This window comes from Apteryx rowi, unplaced genomic scaffold (genome assembly GCF_003343035.1).
Source record: "Apteryx rowi isolate R43461 unplaced genomic scaffold, aptRow1 scaffold_11, whole genome shotgun sequence".
Taxonomy (NCBI): domain Eukaryota; kingdom Metazoa; phylum Chordata; class Aves; order Apterygiformes; family Apterygidae; genus Apteryx; species Apteryx rowi.
Genome location: NW_020447308.1, coordinates 2558219 through 2578574, shown reverse-complemented (window position 1 = coordinate 2578574; position 20356 = coordinate 2558219). Strand labels below are relative to the sequence as shown.

The 20356-nt window shown below is 42.1% G+C and overlaps 1 protein-coding gene across 3 annotated transcripts in view; it reads right to left on the bottom strand.

The window, feature by feature from the left end:
- MCTP2 (multiple C2 and transmembrane domain containing 2) overlaps positions 1-20356 on the bottom strand; it is a 125328-nt gene that overhangs the window by 30031 nt on the left and 74941 nt on the right. For all 3 annotated transcript variants that reach the window (XM_026074904.1, XM_026074894.1, XM_026074914.1), the window contains 3 exons: positions 17605-17706; positions 16187-16261; positions 15266-15385 (listed from right to left, as the gene is read on the bottom strand). In XM_026074904.1, the coding sequence (XP_025930689.1) occupies positions 15266-15385; positions 16187-16261; positions 17605-17706 (297 nt within the window). The remainder of the gene's footprint in view (positions 1-15265; positions 15386-16186; positions 16262-17604; positions 17707-20356) is intronic.

Here is a 20356-nt window from a genome sequence, read left to right as displayed (position 1 = left end):
AACAAAGAAAAATCCTGGTAAACCGAGATCACAAAAAAAAAAGAATCTAAAAACCACCATAAAACACCCCTCTAAGATGACAGCGTTTCAGGCAAAGGCTTTCAGATTTTTCCCTTTCCTTGGCTGGCGGATGCAGGGGACTCCCAACCGCAGCCGCCCGCCRCAGCACCGCGCGGCAGCCCGGAGGCTTCCTCCTCTCCCGGAGACCGAGCTTCCCCAGGCGAGAGCACAGCAAAAAACGCTAATCGAACCCCCCCCCCAGCCCTCCCCACTCCTAGCATGCAGGCTCATAAAAGAGAGCGATTACAACACTCGAGCAATTTTAGCAGGTTCATAATCTGCATTGTGACAAAATTGCCGCATTACAGAACAAACACACAAAGATGACTGGGACACTTGTCGTAATTATACCCTAAATACGTTGCTAATGTAAGCTAGCAACAACAGCAGCAAAACACACACACACACACACACACAAAATCCTAACTATTGACAGCGTGACTATGTAAGAAAATTTTTTCCAGTAACAGATCTATAGCATCTTGCTTTCCAAAGCGCAGAACAATCTGAAGAGAAAAAAAAAAAAAAGTTGCAAGACCCTCTTGCAATTTAAGGCAGATGTTCAGGTAAAACTAAAGCCAGAAGATTGTTTATTTTAATAAAGCTATTATATGTGCAGCTCCAAATTAGGAATGGCAGGAGACTGGGGGATGCCTAAACCATCACCACCTGTTTGCCCTGAAAATCAATTAAAGTCACACTATCACAGCAATCCCTTCTTAGCTAATAAAAGTTATACAGCTTTAACGTGCGACTTTCGGTGCTTTGCAGGAATGTGCCTGAAATCTAAAGCCTTAGTCTCACGTTACTTCTATACTAAACCCAACTATGTACTAACCACAGAAAACTTGCCGTTTTGGGGTTAGAGAAGGTGTTAAGGGAAAAGAGATTCTGAACTGCTGTTTTGATGCAGTGGATTGAACTAATATTCAGCAAATACTAACAATCCATCCAAGAACATTATATAGAGTTTTAAATCGGAGAAGACTGAAGTCCTTTATGACACATGCCTGTTCAACATATTCTGTGCTGCAGAACAGATCCAACTTTACAAGTTGAAAGCAAGGGCAGTAGAGACATCCCAAGTGTTTTAGTAATTAAACGAATATGCATAATGAACCATATGCCCAAAGGGCCTGTTCTTCAAGTGGGCCAGATTTTTGTTTGAATTTTTAATTTTTATATACAGATGAAACATTTCATGTAATATAGCAACAGTGCAAAGGAACATGCTATGCAGGAAAGGAAGGAGGAGCTACCCATGTGAGAACGAACCGAATGCACTTGATGAATTCTGCTCAATTTCCAATTCAGAGCCAAAAGGGCTTTTTAAAAAAAAAAAAAAAAGGCAGGGGGGAGAAAAACCCCTGCTTTTCTCCTTTGAACAGCTGCATTGGTCATCTGCTCAGAGTCTATGAATGATGCATTAAATACATATATTTATATAGGTCATATTTACATAGATGTGAGATGGATTACATGCACCAACAAATTAAGATGCTACATGGCTACCAAAAATACAGACACCATCAAACCATCATTAAAAACCTTCTGATCCACCAGGAGAAACTACAGGATGGTGGTCTGTTCAGCAGGACCTGTCGTGTGAAACAGGACATCCTCATATCTGTCTGTGAAGCAGAAAAGGGCATTTTAAAAAAGATGGGTCAAATTCCACCCTTGTTACAATAACGTAACCCTACTGTGAGCATTAGGGTATCATGGCCTTGATGAAGAAATATTAAGTGTTCCAAGTGCTCTTGGGGTTGAGCTCCATTTCTCCTTCCTCAGTAACATTCACTCTCTCTTTTTCATCCCTACATCATCCTACACGACTCATTGCAACAGGTTAGTCCTTTAAAACAGCAACAAAACTATGTGGGGCTTCTAACTAATTTTCAAATATCTAGATTGCAGAAGATACTTTTCTGTGGGTTTAATCCACTGGACAAATTCATATTTTGCTTTGCAAAACCAGCGACAGGGTCAGGTCCTCTGTCAGTATGGACATGCAGGTTAAGCAGCAGAAAATCTTTCCTGCACGAGCTTTGCCACAGGTTTTTGAAGGGATCTTTATACATGATTTGCTTCTGCGAACCAAGGGAAATCAAATCCTTAATAGACTTAAGTGAAGGAAATACATTTTTGGATAAATAGCCAAGAGTAGCTGGGATTCTGGCATTGCACGGTCAGGTGAGTAGCAGGGTTACAACGGCAATGCGGCTCTTGGATGCTCTCACTTGGTGCTGCAGAGCTGCGGCGTGGAGGCATCAAGCATGCGATAGAGAAGGCAGGCAATCTCATCTACTTCAGAATTCAAGGAGTGAGTTTTCATCAAACTTAGTAAATTAAACTCTTCCTGGCACTTTGGGGGTCCCCTTCTCCAAACTGAAATGAAACAGAATGTAAAAACCCATCCTGTCCCCAAACTTTGAGGCATTTAGATGCTGAAGTAAGTTGTAAATAACAGCGTTCACTGCTCTCAGCCCTAATTCAGGGTTCCTGCTTTTGACACTGCCTGGTTGACGTGATCTAGTGGTCTCCACGGAAAGACAGATAAACTTCAACGGCTGTCAGAAGACAAAAATTGACAAGGAGCGTCACCTTTCCCGGCTGTTTAAATCCTTTAAGGAAGTGTTGGAGCAATTAGAGAGGGAGTCTAATCTTTGCAGAGTGCATTAACACTCTCCGACCTCCCAGACAATAGATCAGACCTCAGACACATAATGCTTCCCTAAGGCTTTTTAACCGGAGCATTTGATCTCATAGTCACTCCGTATGTGTTCCTATAGGTATCAGCGCGTAAGACAGCATTCGTTGCGCATTAAAAGGACCTCCATCTCTGCTAGCGCTCACACAACTTTTAAAATAGAAGGCAGGAAAGCCATTACAATGCACAGCACTCCAAAACTACTATTTCTCAGGGGGGAAACAAATTAAAACAACCCAGATTAGCTCTGCAGAATGTCTTCATTTCTAATAATCTCATATTTCTTTTCCATCACCACTGTTTATTTCCCGGCTTTGGAATATAAACCTGCTTTTWAAAAAGCATAGATTAGTTCTTTATTCATACAAACAGTTGTCTGATAATAATTTCAAAATACTTCATTTCTTAACCCCTGCGGAGGGACTTGAGGGAAAGGGAATTAGAAAGACAGGTCTAGTTTATTAAGGAAATTGAAATATATCATTGCAAATAATTTTCCCAAACATGCACAAGAAAGTATCTGGGGAAGTTTTCTTGACTGCTAGAACAAGTCATCATCTAATTCCTGATGGGCATGTTCTGTTAAAAAAAAAAAAAAAAACCTAATACCACTGAATCAATTATGCATTTTCCATTTAATATTCTAAACATTTTGAGAAAATTTGCTTAGTGCATTTTTTAATGGAATTAGACCTCCATGCCGTCATATTCTGACAGAGGCCACATCTGAACATTCCTCATATGGACAATCCATAACGGATTTGTAAGACTAGTTAACTGGAATCCCACCCATTGCTAAATAACGGGTGCTGCATTCACACTAACCGGTCTTTTTTTTCCCACGCAATCTATCTGAGGCACAGCGCTAGCTGATAATGCTTTGTGTTAATGCATTAATACTTTGTATTATCTGCAAGATTTTGTTTTACTTTCCTAGACCCACCAACAGTGGCTTTTGTGAAGTATTTTTTTTGCTGCTGTTTAACTGTGTATCTCAACAATCGTCAAACCGAGTGCATCAAAAATGACAAAAAGGTCACATATACCCAGTATATTTAAAAACAAACAAGCCTTCAAAGTCAAAGTGTAATGCAGTTATTTCTAATCTGAACAAACAATAGAATACATCTAATGAAAGTTGACAATTGGCTTCGATACAGAGCTCTGCAGTTACTATATTCCATTAAAAGATGAAAGCTGAAGGAAAACACAGCAGACAGTAACTTCTCCCCAAAAGCAAGGTAGGAGGTTCTGCATCTGAACGAGGAGAGCAGATAAAGGTTGTTTTAGTGTAGATTTCTGCTCACATGACACTCATCTTTCAGTAAACATTCGGACTTTCCGGGAGTAAAGTTAAGGCTAAAATAAATCAGCATATTAGACTAGTACAAAATACTTCATGTTTTACATATTTATTAGCATTTATCAAGATCACAGCACTGCCTTTAAAATAAAATAAATAAAAAAACCCACCTGAAACCAAGCTAAGCTCGACTACAATGCGCATGTCACAATTAAGATTAATCTATTAACAATTTAATGAAGTGGAAGGGGAAGACATCAAAACTCAGGGATATTACTGGTACCAATGTAATCCTTTACTGTGGCAGTACTCAAGTCTATTCATAATTAATAGAACAGAGTTTTGGGGGGGTTGTTTTGTTTTGTTTTGTTTTTTGGTCAGAGATTTCTGGACTTTGCAGTGCCCAGTCTTCCAGCTTCATTTCCCCATGAGTGCTGAAAAAAGAGTACAAACTGGAATTGCTGTTGGACTTGATATTCTGATTTAGAAGATTTTTATTGTTATCGCAATCCTTAAACAACCGTWTGTTCAACACCTCAGGACTTCCAGGTTGCTTAAGTCTAACCTCTAAGACACATCACATCTTAGTTGCTAGTGAAGAAAAGCAAAACTGAAAGAGAAGAAAACAGGCTTTTTAAAAACACATTGGCTCTGTAGCTTCTATACTAATCCTCTTTTATTTCAGGTCTTGTAAAGGATCCAACTCCCTTTCTCATTTCAAAAAAGAGAAAAAAGAATGGTTTAAGAGAAACCCCTTAAGGTGCATCTGTCTCCATCACAAAACCAAAATGTTGCATTACCTTCAAATATGAAATTTCTTCCAGTTGTCAAGATTTCTGCAATTAGTGTTAGATTAGCGCTGAGAGAACGGGTGAATTAAATTAAAAATAAAATAGTTCAAGCAAGAAAACCTGCCAGGAAAAGAAAAAGAAAAAGAAAAAAAAAAACCTGACAAAAGCATGAGTGCTGGGAGCTTGCTCATTCCTGAGAGAGCATCGCCACCTACAGGATTCTTGTCCTCTGGAAACCAGCTACCAACGCTGAAACAGGATTTGCTCCAAAATGAGGATGGCGGTTTATAACTGACGTTAAACAACATAGCTCTGCTGAAGTTAAGGGAGTTGCACTGACTTACACCACCTACAGACACAGCTCTACATATYCCCTCATTTTAGCAGAATGAAAATGGCATATATATTTCCAGGGAATGCACTGTGCTAAGCTTACATCGGTGTTAAAGGATTTTCCCTTTTTTTTTTAAATGAAGGAACAAAAATAAAATAGCGATAGGATTACTCCACCAGTGGCAGGGGAGATAATAGTCAATGTCTGCAATCTGCCTGTAAAACTAAGTGTTTTAAAGTACTTTCTAAGAGGTGCCAGGGCAAAGTAATGTGAATAACGAGACAAAACCAAGCAGATCCAGACTGAAAGAAAATCAATACACCTGGGGTTCAGGAAAAAAAAATAGAAAAGAATTAGAAAAAGCTACATGAAAAGTAAAAAAGTTTGATTTTTAATGACAATTTCACTTTCCAACACATACCTTTCTCATAATAAATATCAGGGATTTCCTACTTTTTTTTTTTCCCCCTGGTTCTGACATCAAAACCAGTCGATGTTTCTGTGCTGGGCTGCATACCTTTTTCTATATGGCTTGCATAATACCAGCACTAATGCACGCCACACTTTGGAAAGTCTACATTTAAGCATTTCAAACTGTGATATTGCCCATAGTGATGGGGCAAGCAGCTCCTCTCTCGCACACTCATATTTAATAGGAGTCACGCACAGATGCCGCATTCATTAAACTCAGAATACTAATTTCCTCTTTGTTTATGCAATTCCAAATCCTTGAAAACAGCAAACTTTCRGGGAAGGCAACAGGCAAATTGGGAAAATAAAAGCCACTGGCTCAAGATACGGAAAGTCGTCTTGTTAGGACCAGATGAGCTAGCAAATGGTTGCTAATAGATTCCTGTTGTTTTTCAACATATCAGTCAATTGATAGGAATTACAAATTCCTGCTTTTTCACAAATTCAAAAGATGCTAAAAACATTTAATTTGAAGTTCCTCTAAGGAATCTAAAAAACCAAAAGCACAGTAACCAAAAGAAAAAAGCCTACTTTCAGACAATGTGTGCTTCAGCCTTTCCCAGATTTTTTTTGTAGCAAATTCCTAACAACAGAGTGTAAATTTGGATGATGACAGTAAGAACCGTGAGCTAAATTCACCTTTAGCATAAGCGAGTTTTGCAATTCCATCGAGAGTAAAGGAGCCAGCCCCTGATTTCATGGGCAGTGAATTTGATCCTTTACAAAATAGCTGAAATCCAAGGACGAAAAACACACTTACAATGCTATCGGTGATTAGACTCAGCTAAGAGAACACAGCGTATCTGCTAATAAGGGTTAGAAACAGGAGTTCAGCAATACTGAATACACAAAGAAAAGCAGCGACAGGCAAAAGTACAATTTTATCCTGCTGGACAGAGCAAAATAAATCCGACGTATGCAAAAAAGAAACAGAAAACGTACAAGATAGTTTAAGATCAACAATGATCTCTTGCAAAACTTCCGAAGATGCAAGATGTTGATATGTGTGTGCAGATATGTTAAAAAAATACACACACATATGCATATATATATAAAATATATATATATATATATATAAAGGCTTCATAAATCAAGCAGCTGAAGTATACTAGAATACAGCAAACTCCAGCCAGACCACAAAGAGGGTTCTCTCTTCATAAACATCAGATCAGGCAGCTAAAATTATTACCAAAGCTCTCTTGTCACTGTCACCTGTGGTGGGTATAATTACAGGCTACTGCTGCAAGCACGCCCACGTCATATGGCAATAAAAGGACCTGCAGCTTGCCAAGCCCAGGCAGACAATGGAGAACACGCACCACCTGACGAGAGCCCAAAAAGATCAGCCGGGGAGACTAATAAAAATGACAGCTTCGAAACAAATGACAAAGCTCCCGCCACAAAAAAAGGCAATATCAAATTAGCTGGAAACGCAAGCGCCGAGCGGAGTTCTCCAACAGGTCACAACTCGAGCCGAAAGCCAGGCAGAACCGCTTTYGGAGGCACGCGCTTCGGGTTTGAGCTATAAAGAGCCCTTTTGCATTGCTTTTTTTTTATTATTATTATTATATTTTTTTATTAGACAAAATGTTTGCACATTTAGGGTTGCCTTTGTGGGCTGTCATTAGATAGCCAAACAGATGAAAACTATATAGTACTCATGCGGTGCCAGGGATAGGCAGGTACGTGTATGTTAACACAGACACATTCTTCGGATACATCTACCCCATAACAAAGATGATTATTTTTTTTTCCTACTGCCTTAATTTTTTCTTTGGATGCCTGCGTATATATTCCTGCTGACCAGCTGCATATCCTCAGGCAGAACTGGGCCTTTACATGAACGTTTTGACTACACAGATTAGCACCGTTACAAATGTATTAAAAGGCTTTATCATCAGGTAAAAACAAAGTAATGTAATTAGAGAGACGGAGAAGCAGGGATCTGGATTTCTCTCATTACCAGGGCGGTGGGAATCATTCCCGTACGATGCGTGCAAGTTTGGAACACGGAAAGCACTGCTATCGCTCACAAATACAAGCACAGCGTAGACTCACGTTGATAATTTAAGATGTAGCTCCCCACCCCCAAAAGCAAGGAACTCATTATTTAAGGGGAAATGCCCCATTAAGCAGGCCCACAAGAAATTAGTATTACCCCTTGGATACAATTTTTTTTTTTTTTGGGGGGGGGGGGGAGGTTTCTCACTGGTAAAAAGCAAATCCCTGAACTCCCGAGCTAGAACCGTAGGACTAGCTATTCTTTTTAAAGCTAAAAAGAGCTTTTGTGCCAGTCTCAGCTAAGCTCCATCTCATCCTCACTCCAAAGCTTCAAACTTTGTTTTTTAAATCTTGTTTATAGCGTTGTCAAGCTCCTAAGTGGTTATTTCCCTATTAACGTTGTCCTTGTTTGTTCTTGCGTTTTTGAAAGAGCTGGAAATAACATGTGTTTACTTTGCTGTGTGTCTCTCAGCATCATCGATATCACTGTTGCTATTCCAGGAATTTTAACGGCTGCAGCAAAGCCAAGCCTGGGATCTCAAGCTTAAATCGTATTTCCCTCAACCACAGAAGAATAGTACTGGAAATTTTAAAAATTGCTGCAAGAAGGGTAAAATCACCCCAGAAAGGGTAAAATTGTCTCCTTTCATTGTCCCAAGAAGCCTGTTTCTCATCCGAGCAGTTACGCGCGTGTGTCAGGTAACGTGCACCTAACGGCTTTCCGTGCGCAAATGCTGAATTTTCACGGGCGCTGCCACGAGCAGTGTGGAGGAAGCAGGACGTAAATGCTTCCTCCGACATTGGGAAAATGCTTTCACTGGGATATAATAGTTTGAAACAAAAACATACGTCTGATGCAGCCTTTTCACTGCAGTTCAAGACAATCGTTTTTAAGACGTGCCTTTGCTGGGGATATACAGAGGGAAAGGGGGGGGGGGAGAAAGTGGTAGGGGGTTTAAAGAATTAATTACCAGACCAAATTCTTGAAACACCGTCTTTCACTACTCCTTCAGGGCTAGACTCTAGTCTTAAATGTGAACAAATTTTTGTATCACAGGGTGTTATTTCACAGCTTCCCTATTTAGATGAAATCTGCATTCATCCCTTTGCCTACTGCTTCTTTAAAACTGTAGCAAAACACAAACTGCAAATGGGGTGAGAAAAGCCCTTAGCAAAGGCTCTGCAGTACAGCAGAAGTAAAGACCATCTCTTTTGCATTAATACTTTTTTTCTTTTTATTAAGTTTTTTTTCTTTTTCCAAGTTCCCTATTCAGTGTTTGAAGAATACTCATTCTTCTCTCTTTAGGATTACATCTATTCATTTTATTTGGCTTTTTAATGTGGAGACATTTTAATCTACCATTGCTTTAATGCTGTTCCCAAATACTTTGGGAACAATGTTTATATTTTGTCTTCAGCTATGAGGAAGAAAAGAAGAAAAAAAGACCATAACCTTCTCCTCATCAGTTACACATGTGGTCAAATGGCGGGGTGGTTTGTGCTTTGCATCAAGCAGCTTCTGGTTCAAAATTGGCTGACAATTCACGTGGAAAATAAGGAAGATTTTGGAGAAGTTCATGTGGGAGAGCATCTTCCTTCCCCACTCTATAGAAAAGCAAGTTATCATCATCTGCTGGTCATTCATGAGCAGAGTTTTAGTCAAAATCATCCTCTATCCTCTCCTGGGTTGGGCAGAGTGACCAAGTATCATAAGACAGCCCAGCCAAGAGGTCTGCTCTACCTCTACTCTAACCCAAGTTGTTGGGATTTCAGAGCAGTTATTGGTCTCATTTCTCCAAAGATCTTCCTTGTTAAATCTTTTGCCCCAAACATTTCCTTTACTGTTCAAAAATTCCTCAAAAATGAAAGTGAAAATCTTATTCGAGTCATTTTGTTTTGCAAAACGACATACGTGTGTCAAACTGGATGTTTTATTCACATGTCCTGTCACGCCTATTATTGCTTTATGCTTAATGCGAACAGGATTGGAACTTTTCATGTTTTGCTTGGGAAAGTCTAAGCATAACATGTAGGAGATGCCTGTCCATGTACAGAATGGAAGACCTCACCCCAAATCAACTCCAGAAAGCTTAGATTTTGAGTTAATAAACATCTTTCCTTGGAGGGAAAAAAACATTTCCCTCCTACTGATAGGCAATTAACAATTTTAGAGGACACTGTCAACAAGCTAATGGCCTTTTGCCTGTAGGTCGTCAGAATAAATATAGCCGAGCTCAACAGGGATTAAAAATTGTTCATGCCTAATAAGATGTTTGGTGTCTCCTCTATGAGATGAGCTTAATTGGGCTCAGATCCAGCTCCCATATCACAAGCTTAAGTGGCAGTATGCTAAACGGCAGACTCAGCATAGACGCCAAGAAGTTCACGGGCTGCGGAATCCAAGCCATCTATCTCTGTTATCCCAGATTAGGACTGAAGCAAATTAGCAGAGTAGTGTGCATGTGTACACGCATATTTGGGGAAGGCATGCCTTGCTGCTCTTCAATTGACAGAATGAACATTCATCTGCCAGAAATGCACAAGCGCCGCCCGTCGTCAAAGCTGTACACCTCGGGGATGACAAAATCAGCAGGGAACATGGAAAGAAGTGCATGCAATACTTGGCTGTATACAGGAAAACCGCACAAAACTCGTGATTCCTTGGGCAGTCCAGTTCCCACAGCCCAAGAGACCAGCGCCAACAAAGAACAAAAAAGAAAAAAAAAGAAAAAAGAAAAAACAAATCGGTCAGCCCCTAGACCCAGCTCCTTCTAGATCTGCAGAGCTTTGAGCTCCTACCTGGCCAAGGGCCCCAGAAGCCCACCTCCGCCGCCAGAAGCTCCAGAGCTGAAGTTTGGGTTTCCCGCTGCATCTGCGGCCCCCAGCAGCTCTGCCGGGCAGMTGCCCCTTAGCCGCAAACACCAGGGCTTCCCTAACCTTGTATCAGCTGCCTTTTGGGGAAGCTCTGAGTGACTTAAAGTGACACCACGCTTGCCATTTCCCCAGCTGCCCACCAGTACATACCTGCAGTGGGTTTGACCCGCACCTCCGCATTTCAGGCCCGTTAGGTTGCACCACCACACATTCCTTCCTTTCCTCCCCATACCGACCCAGCATAAAAGACTTATCGCTCTGCAATGTCACTGCAAAATAGATAAATACCGCCTGTGCATGCTGTATTCCTCGTCTCACCCAGGCTGCCAGCGAGGTCTGAGCCTGAAAAATAGCTCCCACCTGTACCCGCCCTGGCAGCAGCCTTGATGAGCAGAGGTCTAAACCTGATGTAGCGGGACACGCTGCCAGTAAAAATGAAGTGCGCTGGCATGGGCTCGTGCTCAGGGACCCCGAAGCAAATCAGCAGCAAGCCCTGCCAGTCACAGCAGAGCTGCTAGGGAGGCTGGGTTTCCGTAGTTCGCCTGGTCTTGTCAGTGCCTCTTGCATCTATCACGAAAACTTAAAAAAATATATGATAGTAAAAATTCCAGTCAATATACCCTTTTAATTTGCACCAGATTATAGGTTTTTTTTAATGCAATTACTGTAATTTCATTAAATGGCATAATTGCCATTAATGCTTAGAAAACTGTCAATAGAAGGTGTAATTATGTTGTATAAAATCACAAGCACAATGTGCAATGATGCATAATTCCTTGTAAAAATCATTGCGACTAAAATTAACTTTTAAAATATTTTTAAAATATATTTTGTACAGTAAGAACAATTCATTTCTTACTATGGATGTAACTTCCATGACCAAATTTGTGAGAGAGAGAGAGAGAGCAAAGCAGGAAGGCAGTGAGTATATGTGGGAGGAAGGAGTAGGAATTTAATTTAAGATTGCATTTGAAAGATGAGAACATGAGTTCTCCTATGCATGAGGGGAAAAAACAAACAGCTTATAATCACTCAGATATACAAAATGACTTACAAGCAGACATTTCCTAAGGCATATTTCACTATGCAACTCCAGCTTTCTGGACACCAATAACGCAGCACGGAAGGGATGTTTCAATGGAGAAAGGTATGACAAGAGGAAGGCGYGATGGGTACCAGGAAATCAAGGCTAAAACCAGAACATTCACCCTGGAAACCGGGAACAAATTGTCAAGGATAGCACAGAGAGTATCAGGCACACGAGCAGCACCACAAACGGACATACTGGAGCATCTTAGCAAAAAGCCYTTTCTGAGAGCTATGTTTCAGTTAAAACACAACTTACTGGGTTGAAAATAGATATAAGTATATGAAAATGAAATAATCAGAGCGGATTACCAAAAGAGCCTTTTGATCTCAAAATTCTCTACAAATCTCAAAAAAAACCAACCCACCTAAAATGAGAACACACAGACAGACCCTTCTAAGATTTCTCCCTGTACATGAACACTATTAGCACTGCAGGCAACTTTTTCCACACGTGTACTGATATTCTCAGTTCTGCACAGCATGTGGTGCCTATTTTGGCACCAGAGCCAACATGAAGTTTACACTATAAAGAAGTCAAAAACCTTTCATTCCTCTGGCACACTATTTTTTGAATTTAAGTGTAACATACAACTTGTATCGATCCCCTTGTGCACAGTGCGAATTTCTCCAAAAGTGACATTTTGCTTTTCATCTCACCTCTCATTCAAGCCTCTTTCCAAAACCCCCAAGCTTGACTAAAGCCTAATTTTGCTTCTACCTAAGCAGGCCTGACCTGTGTGTCCTTAGTGCCTACACAAACGCCTCGGGTTAAAAGTCATCGGATTAAACATTGCAGAATTCAGATGAAAAGTAAGATCTCATTTTTAAAGTGCAAAAGAAAACTACTCACATGTTCTCGGATGGTCTCCTCTCACCATAACAGACTAATACAGAAATTTAGCTGGGGATGATGCATCTTAAAAATGAGAATACATGATGATAGCATTTTTCCCATTCATCTGCATCCTGCCTGCGCTATCCTCCTCTGTCTCCCCTCTCTTTATCTGTCCCTCTTTTTCTCTTGTGCACCCAGAAGTAGTAGCACATGCCCTTGCCATACGCCCTAGCTGTCAGCACTAATGGGGAGGGAGGTACACTGTAATGAAGACTAAAACAGGAAGGTGCAAGATACTGCAGTCCTTGCCTCTTGCAATGCTCTGCTGATCACTTATTTTCTTTTGTCTGGCTGTTTATAGCCTGGTTGCTTAAGAAAACAAGGCTCATATGATTGCACTGTCTGCCTGTCTTCCTCCTCCCTCCTCTTCCCTCCCTCCATTCCCCCTTTGCAGGGGGGGCACAGGCTACCTGTAGGTGGAAACCAAGGTCATCAGGAACACGCTCTCTGGGCTTATTGCCATGAGAMTAGGTGAAACACGTAGAATACAACCACGCTTCGTCGTTGCCAGCAGCCCAAGGAACACCTTTGGGGAGAGAAGGGCGTTCTAAGGTTTTGGGGCCTGGCTAGTATTTAAAACCATATATTTACCAGGCTACCCCTGAACAGCCATGGTTTCAAGAACCCAGCGGAAAAATGTTCAAGGAGCTTTGCACATTTTGCCCTCCTCTCAGGTTTTCAGCGTCAGATACAAGTGGGTTGTTAGCGAGGATAAATATGGCACCAGGCTCAGCTGATTCGAAGCTGGGGAYGGAAGGTATATAGAAGCTGCTTGCTGGGGAATGATGATTTTACAAACGTGCTATTTTAATTTACCTTTTTTTTTTTAACCTGTTAAGAATGGATAACATGCACAGGTTTGGGCTTTTTTGCTGTACCTACCAGGCTGCTTGCATATTTTCAGAACAAGAACACACATACTGGAAATAGTGAGAGATACAGAATTAGCTCTTCATCACATGTGCCGGAGCTGAATTGTTTCCACGTGAAAAATCAGACTTAGATTTTGATGTGTAGAGGAAACCACTTCTTATTTGCATTCATGTATTCATGTATTTCTCTTCCTTTCCCACTACACACTTTCTGTTAGGAAACCAGTAGCATTACGGGATACAGTAAAGATGCCAATGATCTGCAACCTATAGCCTTCTACCTTTGTGCTCACCGTCCATTYTACCAGGAATCAATCACTTTTTCTGTGAACCCGCTCTCCCACCTTCTTATATTTCTGCCTCATCATCGCTTACAAGCATTGCTAAGCTTTTCCATAGTCTAGAAAACAGCCGCAACTTCACGAGTGCTTTGGTCCCTGCTTGAGCAAACCTCCTCGGCACGCGCTCAGATTCCTGCTGAGCAGCGACGGCAGGACGTCGCCGCTGGGACCGCACGTCCCTCCCTTTCCACCTCTCGCCCGCACAACCACACCATTCCTCTTCTCAGCTGCATCAGCGAGGCACCTGCCRTCCTCCTCTCCTACGCACGGCACAAGGAGAGGGATTTCCGACCGCCACTACTGCAAACGCACGCTCRGGCACAGCAGCTCCACCTCTTCCAAGGAATCCATCACCTTAAGGCCTCGAGGGCCAGGCAAAGTTTATTTAGGTTTCCCTTTCAGTATACCCATATGCATCCTATGAAAGAGCATATCAATTAGCATCTCTGCTCTTCAGTGGAAAAGATACTTTAAGGCACTAGTCACCAGCTCTCGAACCACTGAGCTCTGAATATGATTTAAATAAGCTTCAAACAAAAGCAAAAAAAAAAAAAATACACAGAAAACACCCTTTCTTCCTCTCTACTCTCACTTGCCAGTCATCCTTCTAAACTGCAGGTGAACGACAGCTTCTCTGTCTCTGCTCCGAGCTCCTTTCAACCAGGGATGGCTCGCTTTACTCATCTGTAGCAAACACACTGTGAAGTGTTTTCCTCAAAAGAGCCTTAAAGCAACTCACAGTTCACAAACAGTAAAAGGGTTAGAAATCTTGGAGATGTGGCTGTTATTTTGCTTAATAAACACTCAACTCAAACTTTATCTCCCCCCCCCCCCATGCTGGACCACCACAAAACAATTTTGCAACCTTTAATGGCATGCCAAACATTTCAAGCATGAAGAAAATGTCACACCGCAGAATAAAAAGCAGGCGAAACCTTTTTGTGCTTGAGTGGGTTATGAGAAAACTGCAAATGGGGTGTTTGCTACCAAGAGGAAAAAGGAGAGAGCTGAAAAGTGGGACAGGCAGGTGGAGAACCGGGCTTTTTGCTCTCAGAACACAGCAGAACTCGCAGAGCAGCCTTTTTCCTTTACTACTACCTTTTTTTTTTCCCCCTTAAGCAACATATTATTACATCAGGAGAAGAGATCTGCAACAGGCAACACCAGCGGAGCCGCTTCCGGGCGATAAGGACGCGCGGCACAACCTGCAGCGGGAGCAGCGCACGTCGATAAACCGCAGTGAAACGCCCGCATCGCGCCCACAGAAAACGGGCGCAGACCTGCGGAGACGCAGCAAATCCCTGCACCGGCGGCAGAGAGGCTGCTCCCGAAGGCCTCATCTCCGCGCCCGCCCGGCACAACGCGGGCCCGAGTTCGGATTCCGGGCGCTGTGCCGCGGTGCAGCCGCAAAGACGCCAATGACAGCGAACGGTACGTGGCTTTAGGCTGGCGGGGAGGAAGGCACTGCGTCACTCGAGATCTTATATCCCTTAGCCTTATGCAATAAAGAAGAAATCCACTTACCACAAACGCTATCACGCTCTTTACCGTGGACTCCCAGAGAAAGCAGCTCCGAAGGAATTGTATTGTATTCCATATTGCCATGGTGATTTTTTTCACACGATCAACATTTCTTGATAAGATCTGATAAATATTGAGTGGGAGGAGGGGAGGAGAAGAGGAGTTTAATCAAATACTCTAATATCCTACTACTGCTTCAGAAACGGGGATAATTTAAGCTACGAATGCATGCCAGGGCATACATTACAAATAAAGCTTCTGTTTCAGAGATACTCTCCAGCTCCTGTCTGCTTTCTGATTACACCCAAACCTTTCAGAACCATTTTCCTTATCCCTCAGAAAAAGAAGAAAAAAAAAAAAAAACAGCAAATTTTGATGCCAAAACTACATAACACAGTAACAGAAACCTACCTTTATTCCCCTTCAATTTTTACAATATAGCAATGCCTCAGGAAAATGGGCAGATAGAATTTAATCCAAACACAGAACCTTTTCTCTACCTGTTTTGGATTAGTCCATAGAACTAAATACAAAATTGCAGCCTCATTACAGGACGCCTTTATTTACAAAAGGATAATGGCCATTGTTCTAAAATGCTGCAGACTTTTTAAGCAACTAATTTAGACCTGGTTTCTTCCTTACAGAAGAGAGAAATCTGACTCTTGTTTTAGGTTCTGTGAACTGTGCAACATCTGTGGGTGTCATTTTCCCCACCCTGAAGCACGAAGGAGAACTACTGATGCAAACTAGACCAGCAAACAATTTTGTGTTAACAAGCATTTAAATATATACAGAAAAAAACAAAGAATTTACACGTGTTCAGTGTTTCTATGCATAAACAGGTTTTGTTCCTAGAGCCATCCTACACCAGCTAAAGTCTTCCTAAAGCAAATGTGACCGCTCAATCCAAAGACAAACTTTTACCTTTTTAGAAAATTTGCGGTTCTCTTCCGTGAAGCGCTTCTCTCGTGGCTTGAACGTTCTAATGCTTGCTTTTACCTAAAAAAAGTAAAGATAAAAAAAAGATCACGTACTTTTAGCTTTAACCTTTCAGCTTTGCATCACCACTGTTGATTGGGAGCTTCAGCACCTTTCACGCTGCAGAGTCTCTAAATGATTTATGCCGAGTTGCTAGGTGTACATCACGACACTCCCCGCAACCCTGGCACAAGTCTCATTCCCCGCCGGCGACCAGAGCCTGATCTAATGGCTTGAAGAGCACAGTGCAAGCAGTCCCTTCTTAACCTCAGCCAAAGCCCTTAGCGCACGGATCCGTCGCACCAGGTACCTGCTGTCCTCTTCCCTCAACCCATGGGAGCATGGAGGAACATGCAGGGGTTGAACGGGGTAAGGCTGACCTCCCCGAAGAGTCATTCAGGAACGGACCTAACGAAAGCAGTGGGACGCCTTGCAGAGTAATTGAAATAAATATTTATAACCCCATATGTTCACTCTAGGTGGAAGAATGGCTTGGTGGCCTGAGCACCAGTCTACAGGCAAGAGGACTGATATCTGCCCGGGGCTCCGGTGGAAGCTTCTTTATGCCTACGGATTTGCTGGCGACGTCCCCCCAGGCAGCCCCTCCGTGCTGGGGAGCCGCGGCTCCTCGTGGACGTGGACACGGGGTGGCTGCAGCCCTCCGAAGCCTCTCTGCATGTCCGGCACTGCCGGGCCGGCTCCTCTGAGCACAGGGGGAAGCAGCTGCCCCCTCCAGCCCTCGTGACTCCACCGCCAAGCCATCCCCGTGCACCGCTGCCCTAAGCGGGAACGGTCACCAGCCTCGCCGCACCACCGAGCCAGCACGAACGGAGCTGCCTTACAGCCCACGATGGCCTTAATAAACAGGATTTAACTCGGTAAAGGACTGTAGGGCATAAACAATTGCGACTGACTCAGCCACCTAGAAGCTAAGCGCACCGCGTGCATGCCTCATTAATTTTCCTGTCAACACCCTGCGAGGAGAACATCGTGGGTCAGCTTTTTTGGGAGGAAGTAGGTGTTAAAAATAATGTATAATAATCTAAACATTAACTCTTTTTTTTGGCTGTCCCAAATGAAGGCCTTGTGGACAATAATCCATACGTCCTTCCCAAGACATCCATGGTCACCATCGGTCCCGAGCTGCCTTTGCATCATCTCATCCACCTGGACGGACCGTTGCGCCAACCCTCCCTTACCAAAAGCATGAAGGTGCAACCCTCCACAGCCAGGTGCATTTAGGTTAGGACCTTTCCCGTTTGGTCCCCGTGCTTAAAGGATCAGCCCCCTCCCAGCCCTTGCAGGTTCAGGCATTCCCGATTTCTTACAGAAAGGATAAGCAAAGAGAAAACATTTCAACTTACGGGATTAAATAGGACATCCAGCTCCAAGTAAATTACTCCTTTTGAAGCACATTCCAAGTCTTTATTCTTCAGTGTGTAACAACTTTGTTTACCATTTCTAATCTATAGGTGTGGGGGGAGGGGATGGATTAAAAAAAAAAAAAAGCATCAATATTTCCCCTGCTGCAATTCACAATATAATTTAAAAAGACACTAAAAGCAAATAAATAAATATCCCAAACACACACACACAAAAAACAACCTTCCCAAACCCTGACAATATACTCAAAGCTTGAAATACAAAATGACCATTGGATTAGAGACCTATAAAATTGCAGATTAAATCTCTTATGGTCCAACTTTAATTTACAGACCTTGTACTTTACCGTAGAGCAGTGCAAGCAATAACCAGTTTGAAAATTCTGCCCTGGAAGCCAGTGAGTTGATGGGAAGTAATCAGCCGCTGTTATTACGGGTTTAAAATGGATTTTTTCTTCCAAAGTTTAGGAAAAGAGCCATAGCAACAACTTACCTACCTATTGCACACTCCAATACATGAACCCACTTCTTAATGCTTAGTTTATTGAAAGGTTGTCAAATTATTACCCAGGAAACAAACAGAATCCAGAGAAATTAATCAGCTTAATTACAGTGTGTGTTAATGTAACAAATGTTCAAAATAAACTAATTCATGTAAAAAAACTCCCCCTGTCCAACCTCCCAGTATTTCAATGCTGTTTCTATGCTCTAATCTGCCGGTTGGCCCTATCACACTAAACATCTATTTAAAAAAAAAAAAAACTTCCCTCACCATTTTGTAAACTATTTGGCTCAAATCAAAAGCATTCTCTCATCAGAAAGTGATGGCAGAAATGTATTTATTATACACAGTAGGATATGTATTGATTAAACATTTGGCTTTTTAGGAAGCAGACCAGTTAATTCTAAACAGCAGTAACATAAAAAAACTGCAGCTTACCAAAAAGCTACATTCAGGGACTGTAATGATCAAAGATTAAAGATAACAGAGGAAATTTGGGGGCATGAAATTGCAACCATATTTAAGATGGCTATCGCTGCTGTGGCATTTAGAAGAGGCGCTCATATAAACCATGGGAGAAAGGAATAAGGAGGAAAAAAAAGGCATAATGGGAACCAAGTGATTTCACATGACAAGGGAAAGGTCACTTGACTTCCCAATGTTGCTCCACCCTTTCTGTACCAAAGAGCTCGCCAAGGGTAGATGGCTTTCCCGGCCAACAGTTAAAAGGGAAGAGAGCCCTCATAAAGTCCAAGTTTGCATCCTCAGTGGTGTCCAGACAGGAACTCCAGTTTTTGTTAATGTTCTCATCCAAAGCTTTGCTCAACAGGATGCTGGGGGTTATGCAATCATACGTGGGTTTTCTTCCCCTCAAATAATAATAATAATAATAGAAGACACAGCACTAAACCGATCCTGAACCGCCTCTGCTTCCACTACAGGAGAGATGAGAAGAAGAGGGCTCTGAGGTGGGTGCAAAGGACACTGCGGCTGCCAAGAAGGCAGCAGGCAGAAGTCTGCTTTGTAGACCACCAACCTCAAATAATCTGCAGCCCCAAAACAGAAGAGCTACCCAGGAGGTTTACAGTCAGCTTTATTCGGCACCTTCAATTCTGACCGACTTTTCTAGTAAAAGATGTGCAATTATAACTCAGCCCAAGACTAAACATTCAACTTCTTCCGGCGGGGGGGAGGGGGGGGAAGGCACAGAGAAAAGAACAATTGGCTATAAAATGGCATTTCTCCACTGCCTTTTCATTTGGATAAAAAAAAGAAACCTTGAAAAAAAAGTCAAACAAAAATCTCACCATTTTGGCAACATGCTAACCCAGTGCGGTTCAACAAAAGCTATGGGGTAATTCTAATGCACATGACTGCAGGGAGATTATATCAGGGGCATGTCTCAACTGTGCCCAGAAGAAAACATCCAAAACAGCTTTTAATACACTACATTTTCAGTGTATGTTTTTCTTGGGTCACAGTTTTTCTCCTCCTCAGAGTTCAGATTCTGCTCAATGCTTTCCCCTCTCTAGAGATGGCCGGTCATACTAATTTTAATTTTGGATCTATTTCTTTTTCCTCTCTGGATATTTTTCCCCAATCTCTGCTGTTCACAAACACCGCTTAAATGCTCTCTGCAGCTATGGAAAAGGTGAACAGATGTTGCAGGCTGGCCTGGGGTCCTAGGCTGAACCTAAATGTTGAAAGAAATCTAATTATTCTGCCACCCAAACACCTTTTGCGAGGTACCTGATCTCACATGGATTTCCCTCAATGAATATTCCTGATAGCAGTGTCAAAAAAGGCTATTTTATCCATGAATGTTTACACATATATTTACGTGAAATGTAAAGGAAAGGAATGGTCTTTCAGTCTCTTACATATATATTCAAATTAATTGTGAAAATGTCCGCAGGTGTGGTCCTTGAAGAGAAATAATCAATATGATTCCTTTATTGATGCTGTTTCATAGCCTATTGAATATTAATGCCCGCATTCTCTGTAAACATGCTAATAGCATACAACATACCAGAGCTTAGTCACTGACCAATACTGCCCCTAACAAGGTGATTAACATGAGGACAGTAATACCTACCCTACCGACTTATTTCATTTAGCAAGGTCAGAAAAACACAGGGGGAAAACCAAAAAAAACCCCCCAGGATTTTCATCCTATGGGAATTTCTGAGAGTTGAAGCATTTCCCTGTTCTGAATCAACACAAAAGGACAAA